This window comes from Anarrhichthys ocellatus, unplaced genomic scaffold (genome assembly GCF_004355925.1).
Source record: "Anarrhichthys ocellatus isolate YVR2014 unplaced genomic scaffold, GSC_Weel_1.0 scaffold24, whole genome shotgun sequence".
Lineage (NCBI taxonomy): Eukaryota > Metazoa > Chordata > Actinopteri > Perciformes > Anarhichadidae > Anarrhichthys > Anarrhichthys ocellatus.
The window spans coordinates 1,141,609-1,154,840 of record NW_022280054.1 but is presented as its reverse complement, the minus strand read 5'-3'; the positions used below and the strand labels follow the sequence as shown (position 1 = coordinate 1,154,840).

The 13,232-nt window shown below is 40.4% G+C and overlaps 1 protein-coding gene across 2 annotated transcripts; it reads right to left on the bottom strand.

The window, feature by feature from the left end:
* Positions 1–225: 225 nt before the first annotated feature.
* On the bottom strand, positions 226–12,648 carry capn12 (calpain 12). 2 transcript variants are annotated; one of them, XM_031861129.1, is made up of 22 exons: positions 12,432–12,648; positions 11,362–11,431; positions 10,386–10,504; positions 7,470–7,603; positions 7,174–7,345; positions 7,009–7,092; positions 6,175–6,260; positions 6,008–6,085; positions 5,168–5,367; positions 4,830–5,080; positions 4,717–4,728; positions 4,505–4,584; positions 3,882–4,004; positions 2,982–3,018; positions 2,821–2,892; positions 2,678–2,723; positions 2,283–2,344; positions 1,477–1,545; positions 1,295–1,373; positions 1,072–1,188; positions 533–585; positions 226–428 (listed from the first exon to the last, which is right to left on the bottom strand). In XM_031861129.1, exons 1-22 carry the CDS (start codon positions 12,630–12,632, stop codon positions 402–404), a joined length of 2,172 nt encoding a protein of 723 aa, XP_031716989.1. In that variant the 5' UTR covers positions 12,633–12,648; the 3' UTR covers positions 226–401. The 2 variants fall into 2 exon arrangements, with proteins under 2 accessions (XP_031716989.1, XP_031716990.1); XM_031861130.1 differs by lacking the exons at positions 226–428; positions 533–585 and having other exon boundaries at positions 1,085–1,188; positions 1,299–1,373.
* Between the last annotated feature and the right edge of the window lie 584 nt (positions 12,649–13,232).

The following is a 13,232-nucleotide window of genomic DNA, read 5'->3' as shown; positions in this document are numbered from 1 at the left end:
TTACACATTGTGTAATTAAAGGTATATGTAGGCTACCATTTTATTCACATTTCATTTTTTCCAAACCCATTTCCTTTTCATCAGAACAGAATTTCTAAAGAGCGACTTGATAAAATGATAATTACTTTGAGAAAACAGGTCATAATGTGGACTCTATTTAGGTTTTGAAACTATTTTCTTGTTGATGACAAAAGGAATAAGGACCCCTTTAAACTCACATAATTATGAAATACCCTTTATTATGTGGAGTAATGCAAAGCATGAACAAGGCCACCGCTGGTTCTTTGTAATAAGGCACACATGAAGGAACTGTTTTAAAATATAGTCGTCTATGTGGTAGAATCAGCAGCATGCTGTGGCTCAGCTGGGTCTAACGTGGAGACCCTCTTCATAAAGAATCTTCACACCATCAGGAACTGAATCAGCCACTGTAGAGGGACAACCGGTGAACAGAGAGCAGAATGTAAAAAAAAAGAAAAGACTTGTAGACTTATATGAACACAAATCAGAGCATATTTGGCCAGATACTCACAGAGTTGATCCCTCTGTCTTTCACCTCTTGACTGGTCTCTGATTCATACAGAGCTGAGGAGAAGAGGAGAGGACATGACTGCATGTCTCTGCAAAGGCTCAACATTCAGTAAATTCTGCATCCAGTTTAGCATCAATTTTCAAAGCACATATCCTGACAAGTATCCTGAATTTATTTAGAGATCTAAATACACATAAAACATGTTGCGTAAACAAGCTGTGCACATGTAGATCATCTAAAAGCTAATTGTAAAATGCCACTATAGGCCACATGTGTAACATTTATGTTTGCGCATCATAATCACATCATGGGCTTTATAATAAGATAGAGTTTTTTAAGAAGTCATTTCAGTAACAGTCTCCAGTCTGCAGTGATGGAAGAAGTAAGTAACGAAACAGTGATGTAAAAATACCCTGTTTCAAGGAATAGTTCTGAATTACAAATATAAGTAAAAGTACAGAAGTGATATAAGCAATATATAATTAAAGTAACAGAAAAGTGTTACACACAATGTGTGTGAATGTGAGAGTGAATGTTACCAAAAAGCTTCTGCATCCTGGTGACACATGACACGAAGCCGTGGAACGGCAAGTGAAGCTCTCCAGATGCGAAGCGCTCAGTCAGCAGCTCGACGACCTTACTATCACACTGTATCCCTGGAAAACAGAGGAGTGAGCGATGGTGTGAAGATCAAACAGCCGTAACCGGCAGCGTGTAAGTGTGTGTGTGTGTGTGTGTGTGTGTGTGTGTGTGTGTGTATACCAACAGCTTGCAGCGCTGCACTGAGCTCAAAGGGGCTCATGGTCCCTGAAGAGTCCTCATCAAACTGGAAAAAGATGGACTGAAAAAGAAAGCAGCATCAGAATAAGTAATGATGACACAACTCTCCGTCTATTTCTGTCTTACACACACACACACACACACACACACACACAGAGATGCACCTGCAGATGGCGCAGACTGGACAGCAGGGTTCCTGTTTGTTCACGGCTGAGACTGCAGCGCCCTTTAGTCTGCCAGCAGAGTTAAGGACAGCTCAACAGGACAGAAGACAGTGCGATAACGTCATGAGGAAGCAGAGTTCAGCAAACAGCGGGGCGGCACAATGACGCAACCGGAGGACCGGGGGTTTGAACCCCTTCGTCAGCAAGCATCAGCCTCGCTTAACTTACAAGGTTACAAGGTTAATTTATTGTCATTGTACATCAGCGTTGTACATCAAAATGCAGTTTGTAGTACCATTTTGCTCCATAACAAAAATACACACAAACACAAAGTAGCAAAATGGTACTGCAAACTGCATTCCGTTGTACAACCCTGTTGTAGAATGACAATAACTTATATATACGTACATGATGATGATATGTGTGGAGGGTGGGTGACTTTACGAGTCTCACAGCCTGAGGATAGAAGCTGCTCAGAAGTCGATAAGGCAGCTGACACTTCTGTATCTCTTGACAGATGGCAGCAGGGTATTGTCTTTTAATATCCTGTGGGCTCTTTGCAAACACCTCTTGTCAGCAAAAATCCCTGATGTTCGTTAGATGGTACCAGAGATGTCCTGGACTGTTTAATCACACGCTGAAGAGCCCTGCTGTCCTGGGCCGTGCACATCCCCATGCCAGTTTGTGATGTGAAACTATGTGAAACTAGCAGAGGTCAATGAAGATTTTAACATGTTTATTGTCATTTGTGAGAAACGCAGAGATTGTGAGTTATATTAAAGAATATACTGAGGACAAAAGGATACATCCTCTCCAAAGATGAGCTGTCTGCATGTCTCCAGTGGCAGATGGTAATCTTTCTCAAGAGCTGTGATTACAGGAAGAAAGCACAGATTGATGCAGAGAAAGAAAATAAAGGTTTATATTGGATTAAGATGAGGAAAGGTGAAGGTGAGGACAAGTGTAGTCACTTTTATTACTTAACCAAGCTCATTGTACTCTATCTGACTGCAGCTATGAGCCTCTGTCTAGACTGTTGACCTCAGTGGCTCCACTGGGCCAACTTTTGAAGGGAACGCGTCACTACTTTGCTCCCATCTAGTGGCTATTACAGGTATGCTATAGTCAAATATCACTTGAGGCTTCCCATGTTCAGACGCAGCTAAAACATGGAAAACCCTGATATACTGGAGAGTTTAACCTGTGTTGAACAGCTTCATGAGCTCCTTGGCGTTCAGTCTGTCATCCTGAGGGGGAGAAAGAAGAAATCAGAAAACCAAAGGCTCCAAATTTACACTTTTTTGTTAAATACAGTAATGTAGAACAATGATGAGGACTTCTTACTGCAACAGCCTCCTCATCAAAAGCCCTCTGAACTCTCACTTGATCCTCTGGGGAGACGGGAGTAGCCATAACCTGTTGGGAACAAACACACCAAACAAACATAAACATACTGTATTCTAAGCCGATGTTTTAACGTGTTCGGACGAGACCACTGAACTCACCTGGAGGAAGCCAGAGGAGCAGGTGAAGTCCTGAGTCCTGGAACACAAAGTCCACACCAGATCGTCTCTTGAATTATACTTTTATACAGTTTGAACCTTACAAACACCCAAATAATGTTTGCTATGGGCTCAGATACGATAGTATTACCAGCAAAATGTACTTAAAGTTTCCAAATTAAAGTTGCTAATTATTCAGTTTAAATTATGAGTTGTTTTTAATCTTATGCCCACAAGATATTATTTAGTGCAAAAAAAAAACCTTTATTCTTATGTGACCTCATGTGAACTCCAACCTGAGCAGGTCTAATCAGCCACATATTAAGCATCATATTTTATAAGTTGATCACGTTTTGTCTGTAAAATCAAAGACACTACTTGCTAAAGCTGTTGAATAGATGTAGAGCAATAAAAACTGCAATATATAGTTAGAGTATTAAATCAAATAAATTAGAAATATTCCAGTAAAGTACCTCAAAAAGTACAGTACTTGAGTAGCTGTTCCTCTGGATGGTAAATAAAGATGCTTATTATATTGGAGTGAGTACTCGTACAGCTCTCAGCTGTTTAATTCACTGTTGTTTGTAACAGAAGCCACTAAAGGTGCTTTTATCAGCCTGTTGATGTTGTGACTAATTACATAGTAGTGTAATGTTGTAAATGAGTGGAGGTACAGCGGAGTGTGGGTGACTATGACTGTGCCTTTGAGTGCGAGTGAGGCAGGAGGTGATTCAGGGAGCCTACAGGAAGTGTTATAATATTTACACAAGGTTGTTAATAAGTTGAGCTGTTTTTCTGAGACCAGGCTAGTATTGTAACTTTCAATTAAACATTAGTCTCTTGAGTTTTGTCCCCAGTTTTGGAATCTTTTAGGCCATCAAAGAAAAATCCTCTCCATCTCACCCCAGAGTGTTTCCGGTCTTGGAGAAAATGCGGACAAAGAATTCTCCCGGCTGGTTGGGTCGATAGGTGGAAGCCATGATGATGTAGTTACCCGGGTCCAGATGCAGCTTCCTCCACGCACCCCTGTGGCACAAAATAAATTAATTTATGTATGAAGGCAACATGACTCATGTGTTTAATAGCTGCCACCATCAGAGCCATGAGCAACAATGGTTACTCTTAAATACGTTTTACATATATTGTCTCTGTTTTATCTGTATGTATGTCGTATTGTTTTTGTCTCCTCTTGACAAATTTATTTTTGGATGATAAAGTAAAATTCTATTTAATTCTATTTGAATTTTCTCACCAGATGAAGAAAATGACTGAAATTACTTATCACGCTTTGCATTTATTTGGAGAAGTATTACTTGGTGTTGTGTGCACGCAGGTTTGTTACGTTGAGGTACAAATATAAGGAGTACAAATTGGGTTTGCACTCGATTCAGTGCACCAGTAACACAGGATGTTTTACTCTGGTCTACAGTCCTTACAAAGTAAAAGCACCAGAACCACATTTTCTGCTGTTACGAACAGATTGTTAAATAATTACTTATAAGCGTTTCCTCATGATGGTCTTTTACCTCTGAGCCCGATATTTCCCAGAGCGACCCACGGGGCGATTTGTCATGAAGAAGTTGCGGCTCAGACACACATCCTGAAGCTGTATGAAGAAAGATATAACAAGTTCTTATGTTAAGAAAAACAAAACATCATGAAGGATATAAGATATAAGATGTTAATTTAAGCACATAGTAAAAGACAATGTACAATCTATTGCCCATGAGATGCTCACCTCAGAAGGAACCTGCAAAAAATAAAATAAACACAAAGACGCGTGTGAGTTTATTCAGAAACAGTATCACAACGTTCAATAAATCAATAAGTAACAAATAAAGTAGATGTGACCTTGTAGATATGGAAAGCGATGTAGAGGAAGTGGACTTCAGTTTTCTTCCTGCGGTTTTTCTGTAGCAGCTCCACCAACACGGTGCACTGTTTGGCCTTCTCCTTCTGTTTCTCTGCTCTCTTCTTCTCTGGGGTTATCTCCTCATCCTCATCCTCGTCATCTTCATCCCCCTCATCGTCTTCATCGTCCTCTTCCGCCAGGTCCTGCTCCGTGAGAACCAACTGGAACTGAGGATTCTTCCAGAACGATCCTAAGGAAATAAAATATGATGAATCATGAAATGATCCAGGTGAGGTTTTGAATGCATATTTGTGCAAGTACAAATTCATAAACATACGGTTGTATCTGCGGCTACCGCCAGCAGAGCTCCCCGATACCCAGAATCCTTCATGTTCACTGATGGTCCAGGTAGACGGAGAGGAGGGAGAGGAGGGAGAGGAAGGAGAGGCAGGTGTGATTTCCTCCACAAGAGTGTCAGGATTCACACTGCAGAGCTCCACGATGTCAAACAGGCTGCTGAAGTCCTCGGCACTGATCCTGATAGAGAGGGTAGTTTACATCAGAGAGCTTGTTGTATGCGAGTGGCAGTATTTACTCAAGTACTGTACGTAAAAATGTAATTCACTTAACTTGAGTATTTCCATTTTATGCAGCTTTATACAGATATTGCACTACACTTAACACCTGACAGATTCAGTTACTACTTTGTTTAGTGTAAGAAGTAGAACAATTCCAAACTAGTGAAATAAACTCTTTGGACCAGTTGTAAAATCCATTGTCACAAAAGTGAAAACAGGGCTATTTTCTGTGCTCATGAACAGTTGACTTTTAAGAGATACAAGGTTCTCAAGGGACCGCGACGCTACAAACATGATGATTTTATAGGATTTGATGTGTGCTGTAGATCTAACTAGCCAACAGTTAATAAGGGAGTAAAAGACATCCACACACATTAATACAGCAGTAATATTAATCTAGAATCATCATATATAATAGTATAACATTGACAGAATGAGTATACTTTTAATTTAAGTACTCTACAATTTATATTATACTTTTACTTAAGCAAAGTTTTAGATTCAGGACATGTACATGTAGTGGAGCATTCTCATGGTGCTTTTAATTAAATAAAGGATCTGTGAACTTGTTCTGTAAGTTTGTGTGTTTTAGCACGTACCAGAAGTCTCCATCTTCTTTCTTTTTCAGCTCAATCCTTTCCTTCTCTGCTTTGACCACGTCATCCCACTCTTTACTCCTGCAGTCACACATACACAAAGAGAAATCGCGTGAGTGTGCTCTTTCTCTCCCCTGTATACAATGTGCACAAGCAGGAAGCTCCCTCACTTGTCACTCCAGGGTCCACGATATTCAACAAAACCCCAGGGGTTCCTCAGCCTCAGCAACAAAATCTCATCCGACGCTTTTGTTACCTAAAAAGTGAAGAGAAGAAGAAACTAATTCACAAGTAAAGTCTCAATAAAGTAAAGTTTCAATCACAACTTTTAAACAAACACGGCACGGCTTTAAAGTGCTCAAAATATAAAGAGAAGGAAATTTAATCATCTGCAATTCTATGACAAAAAAGAAATAGAAGATCATGTGACACGATCAAAAGCTCCAGAACACCTTCTGAGGGACCTTGTGCTAAGATTAATTTTGCTTACTCATGAAATATGATAAGATTAGATCAGGTCAGAGATGGATGATGAGATTTAGTTAAATTCCAGTGAGATCATACTTAGATTCCATTTTTTAATTACAGTGAAACAGATGAGATGAAATGGAATAACATGACTTGCAATGACATTAGATTGTTAGATTACGTTAGATTAGATAACGTCATTGTTGTTTGGATGAGATGGGTTTAGATTAGATTAAATTAGATTACATTAGTTGAGATTGTTTGAATGACATTAGATTTAACTGTATGTGATGAATTGATCGGATGGGCTGAGATTAGATTAAAGGAGATTAGAGTAAATTTCAAGGAGATTATATGACATTATATTATATCCGTTTCACATGAAATTACATTAAATGGTTTTAGATTACGGTCTTTGGGGAGAAAACGATCATTGCAGTAACAAAGAGCACAGTAAAACTACGTAATGATAACGATGCAATTATAAATACTGACAGTGACTCAGTGCTGCAGCGTCGTCTCTGTGTCATACTGACCTTGTCGGTGTCGGTGATGGCGTAAGCGTGGCCCTTTATCAGCCCGTCTCCTGTCACTTTACCAATATCGTGGTTGCTGCTGGCCTGTGAAGACAAAGAGAGCAACTCGTGGCTCTAAAGTAGCATCCAGCTGTGTAGTGTGAACTTCCAGACGTGTGTACACACCTGGATGAAGCAGCTGAGCAGGCTGCCTTGAGACAGGGCGGCTGTCAGAGACCTCCAGAGGATCCGAGGGGTACGAGATGAGACCTGCAGCGAGTATGCGATTCCTCCTGTGAAATCCTCCATCCCCTCTGAAATGTTGCCCCCCTTCAGGCTTCCATAGCACCCAACTAACCTACATAAGATGAGGTGAGAAAGTGTATTTGTATCCAATCACTGTAGCTACACACACACACACACGCAAAGGGTGATATCAGACATTACAACCCAGAAACATATGCTTGGTAGTGGAAACTGACTTGGCATAGGCCTTCTCCACCAGGGCGCTCCAATACTCGTGGCGGGTGTGAGAGTAGCTGAAGAGCAGACGGCCTTCGCGTACTGGCAGCCAGTCATCCACAACCACCTCCACCCACTCACCATACTGCCAGAACTGCACAGGGACACACGGGGAGAGGGATGGTGAGCACAGAGAAACAGAAATGGATGTAATGAATCAGGAGGAACGATAACGAGGAGGAAGACAAAGTGTAACGAGACCTGAACTGTATGTCCCAAATATTTCCCTTTTACCTGCAACAACTGATTGTTTTTAGTGGAGTTGTGTTTGTGTCCACTTGATGAAGTCCAATACTCACTCTCTTTTAGCTCTCCACCAACTCCTGAGAGACATCTGACTTTTTAGCTGCTAAACGCTGCACCATGCCAACCAGCTATTCTCTAACTGTGTCCGTTTATTGTTTTTTCCCCCTCCCTTTTATTTTTCATCAAAAACAGCTGGAAACGACGCTATTAGAGAAGTAAGAGTGAACCAAAACAATAAAGCTGCAAAACAAATGAGCGGAAACAAACTAAAAAGCTCAGTAGAAATGAGTAATTATCTTTATCTGTAGGTTCATGAGCTACCCCTTCATAAAGGAGCAATCCTTATTGTAATAATATTGATTTAAGCCTCTTTAAAGCAAAATTGTGTAACTTTTAACAGAAGAAATAACACATTATTCTTCTTACAAATAAAAGCTGAATTTAGAGGCAATACAACGCACCGTCGCTCAATTCAGTGCAATGTTTTTGTTAACTGTGTCCATTTAGTGGAAATGGATTTGGGATGAGGAGATCAGGCAATGCCAATAGTGTCACATCATATACTTGTCACATACCTTTTATGAAATTAAATTTGGGGTTATTTCATTATAACTATCACTGATCTGTAACTGCATTTTGAATATTTTATACCTCTGTTTATTCCATTATATCTATTTTTTTTAACTTTGATTTAATTTAGTTATTTTAAAACCCTTTTGTATGCCTTCAGGGCCTAATGAGAGCTCAACACATCCCCTAATATGAATGCCGGGCGTGTGTAGATATGCTCACCGAACGTTTGGCACATTTTAATGACTACCTTTTAAAACATCTCATGTATTGTATATCACTTTAAAGTTGTCTTGTTGTTGGAAGCTGCTCCACACAAGAACTTGTCTTATTGAACCATGTGATACTAAACTATCTCATGACATATTCAAGCACAAATCAAAGACATAAATATGTTTAGACTGAATCAAAACTGAATGAAGAAAATGATCCATTAAAGGACGAGTTAAATAAACACACTCTTCTCGTGACTATTCATAAAACCACCTCCCGGGGCAGTTAGTGTTCATGGCCAGGGGTGTGTACTGTACTGTTCATCTGTGTGTACACTGCAGCGGCTTACAGCAGGCCTGCACTGGCCTTTCATAGTTGTGTGTGTGTGTGTGTGTGTGTGTGTGTGTGTGTGTCCCAAGGGTAGGCACTACCTGCATGTCTGGACTGCTCTCCCATCAGCCTGACAGGGAAGAATGAGTTTCCAGTCCCTCCGTCCAGCTTGTCAAGTCATGTCATGTTCTCCCTAACAGTCTAGGTTAAACGCTCCAGAGCATCATAATCACTGAGCAGAAGCCGTAAAAAAGATCTATATCCAACTGTTTGCTTTGACACAATTGATACGTCTAACAGCGTGATATTTTATTGATCTGTGCAGGTCAGAGCGTGTGGATGATTACCTCTCTAGATTAGAATCACCACTTCTAAAGGTGATAAAGATAAGGTTTTATGTTCGTCTCTTCTTAGGTGTGAGACCATCATGCAGTGATGACTGCAGGATGAGTTGATACCCGTTTGATCCATTCATTAAATGCCAGAGCTGTGACATCTCAACAACTAAAGCAATACGCATCTCAGGAATAGCCCAATCAGATAATTCTTCAGAGACTGAGGGTCAGTGTTGTCTTACATGAAGGAACATGAGCATGTCTGAACTAGGTATGTAAATCAAACTTAATCTTGTATGTCCATAATGTGCTTGAATATTTAACACACACACACAACACAAACTGTGTGTTATATTTGGCATGTGATCAGCACTAATTGTGCCTCAATAAAATACGAAATGACATATGAGCACGACCGTTCTACCTCTATGTGTAATGAGTACACTCTTGGCCCCAGGTTGGGTTTGTGTTTTTTTTTAGATTAAACAAAAAAGTATGGAACAAGTAACTTCACTATTATCTGCAATAATAAATGTCATGAAACTAGACTTTCACTTCAGAGAAGGCCTCATGGTGAGGCAATAAAGTGAGGAACCCCACTTAAAGAGTAACTCTACAGATTTTAGGGGGAAATTGTTGGTGTTAGAGCTGCATTGAGGACCATGTTTTGATAAGGAATAAAAATGGTTTCTGTGGTCATGCTGCGTCAATTTTGATCTTATTTTCCAAAACTATCCATCATGAGTCCAATGTTATAGAAGTTCAATACTTAATCAGTGGAGTACTCCATTAAGGCTCAGTTGATATTGTCCTTTCTCAAACAAAGTTACATATTACCACAGGATCGTCAAATAAGTAGAGCCACACCTTTAAACTAAAATGCATATCGTATTTGCAATAAATGGTTAAAACCTCAGCTTATCATGAGGATGTGCTTTCCTATAGAATATTAAGCAACATGTCTAGGCTCAGAGAAGATGAGATTGAGCTACAATGGCATGTATGGTACACTAAAGTATAAGAATATGAGCAAGACTGTTTTCATTTGTGTGTTTTTTTCCTGTTGGTCAGCAGCGAACAATGTGTGAGTAACAGTTGGCTTGATTGGAGGTCTAATTTCGCAACTTTTCTCATTAAAAAGAAAAGGGCGGGGAGTCAGAGGTTCTGTGTTTTGCATTTTACCCTAAAATGGAAGATCCCTGCGTAAGGCTTGGACAGGCTTTGGTTGGGTGGCACCACCTTCACAAAGAGTTTGGGGTGCATGGTGAGAGAGGACAGGGCTGCCAGCAGCCAACAGTTACCTGGTAAACAAAAAGAAACACATGAAGCTGGTACGGACACATCTTAAACGATTCTTAGTGTTCTGTAATGATTGCTTTTAGGGCAGCTCTCTCTCTCTCTTTCTCTCCCCCCCCCCCCCCCCTCTCTCTCTCTCTCCTCTTCCTCTTCCTCTCTCTCTCTCTCTCCTCTTCCTCTTCCTCTCTCTCTATCTCTCTCTCACACGTATAATAAGCCACATTCCTCTGACAGCAAACACCTGTTCTATGTTATTTCTCTGGAGAGGTTGCAGTAAAACACATCCTGATATAGAGTTTGGAACAAGAACAAGAACAAGAAGGACAAGAACATAAAATTGGTATTGATCTAATCAACATATCTGCACATAACTGGTGACATAAACCAACAATTTAGAAATCCCAGAGGATGAAGGAAAGCTTGCTGTTGTGAAGAAAACTATTTTCTAGTTCACCACAAATAAGAAACACACTGAACAACACAGATATTTGAGCAGAGTCTGCGGGCTGATAACAACAGGTCTATGATGACGTCTGGACCCCTGCAGATTTGGGGTTTAGGGAACATAGAGTGTCACTCCTCTTTCCCCCTCACTGTGTGTTTGAAGTTTGGTCCCTGGGGCTGTGCGGGGCAGACATCATGTTATGATGTCACTGCATTTCAATGAAATGAATAGAAACAAACTGAACAACGGGAAGGGCTCTTACAGCTTTTGTTTATGTGGATTTAACTCTTCCAAGATGTTATGCAATGCCAGTTTAAGACAATTCAGCATGACGAACATTTCATTTTCTCATTCCTCTGGGAGATTAGAGGAGCAGTGGGCAGGAGAGACAGAAGTTGAAGTTTTCCTGATACTCACCCAGTTGGCCCTGACAGATGTCAGTGGTCCCAATCGTGCCCTCCACAAACACAGCGTTCTCACTGATGTCCTGAGAGACGGAGCAAGAGGAGGACAATATGAGCACAACATGATAAAACACCACAAACCACATCAGTAATTGCGAAAAGAGAAGACGCTTTAAGAAAAAGTGAGACGATTAGCATCAATTTTGTCTAATATTTTAAATCCTTCTTTTAGCAAAAACTACAAAAATATCTCCAGTTCCAGCTTCTAAAGTGTGAATATTTGCTGGTTATATTTGTGGTATGAAACTAAACATCTTTGGATTTTGGACTGTTGGTTGGATAAAACAAGACATTTTGAGAACTTTGAGAAAATATGACGATTTCTAATTTCTGGCATTTTATTGACCAAACAATTTACCAAGAATCAATCGGTACGGCCCTAAAATTTATAATATCCTCTTTTCATCTTAAGTCTTAAATCTTCTTCATGCAGTTTACACACTTTGTCAATGTATTGTATTAGTTTAGGATGCAATATGTGACTGAACATACATGTGTGCTGTCAATTATTATCTTCAAAGATCTACCCTTCTGGCTTGGAGATATTTAAAAAAATACTTTCGGTATTATTTCTGTTATTTCTGTTATTAACTTTGTCTCCTAAGGAAACTGCTTCCTCAGACCTGAACCACACCTGGTTAAATATCAGCTTGTCTACAACTCTGCAAACAGTCTTGATTAGAGTTCCTGTGAAGAAGCAATGCTAGGGAATACATTTCACATTATTTTATTGTGTAGCCATTTGTTTAAATATACAAGTGGCCAAAACAAGTACATGCAGTCAACTTTCCTTTATCTCAAACTAAATGTTGGTATGCCTGCAGAATATGCTTTAAATATGGCAGCATATTCTCAAATATGAATTTCTTTTGTTTTGGACGTAGAGGAAGCTGTAACATGACATGATTATTAGTTATTTTACAACTTAAAATGTTGTGTCAATTGTTTGAATAAAGACCAAAAAACGCCCTACCACATCTGGATAACAACTGGCATGTTACACGCATGCACAACTTTGTCTACCTTGGGTCGCTGCCACTTGATCGCCTTTTTTGGATCCGGATCTTCCGGCATACCGATGGACTTCTGCTCAGGTAGAAAGGTTGGATCAGCAAACAGCTTTCCGGACTTCAGACATTCTTCCAGGAGAGTCTTGAAGTCCTGATCCATGAACTTGATCGGGTTCACGATGGAGCCCAGAGGTGCCTTCTTGTCAGTCTCCATGCTGTTAGTGAATCTGCAGACAATGTTCATCTGCAAAAGTGGGTTTGAGCAGCCGGCGCTTAAATACAGATCAAAGCGCACACCCACCGCAGCCAGCGAGGGACACTCGGAGCGCCTCCCCGGCTCTGCCCTGCCCGGAAAGGTATGCAGAGCGCCGGGGGCCGTGGAGAGCTGGAGTCGGAGTAATGACACGGTGCCAACAGCCTCTTTGATCACCGTGATTTATCTTCCATTCATCACTAGTGGTCCAGAGAGGCCAGAGAGAGGCAACAAGCTTCTACACCAAGCTTCTATCAGGCTGCAAGAACCAGGACTTTGGACTTTTTTTGATTTCATACCATACTATACTTTTCTGTTGAATCCGGGAGGCTGCTTACATATAAAGTAGATCAGAGGAGACCACCTTCAGTTGTCTCAAACTGACGCTAGGTGTCAGTCTACTCCACATAAAGGCACCAGACCACAAACCACCTCAGCTATCAATAGAGGACATTAACTAAGACTGTGGTGATGATGAAGATGATAAATAAGCAGGTCAGGAGAAAGGCATTTAAAAAAATAAAAAGAGGTCTGTTCAACTAACTGAAAGAATCACATTGT

Bases quoted from the DNA above. Each gene is read 5' to 3' on its own strand.
- capn12 (XM_031861129.1), bottom strand. From the start codon at position 12,632: ATGGAGACTGACAAGAAGGCACCTCTGGGCTCCATCGTGAACCCGATC. The intron at 3,019-3,881 runs GTGAGATGGAGA...TTTGTGTTCCAG, and splicing joins AAGACCGGAAACACTCTGGG to GACTCAGGACTTCACCTGCT. The intron at 586-1,071 runs GTAACATTCACT...TCTTCTCCTCAG, and splicing joins CAGGATGCAGAAGCTTTTTG to CTCTGTATGAATCAGAGACC.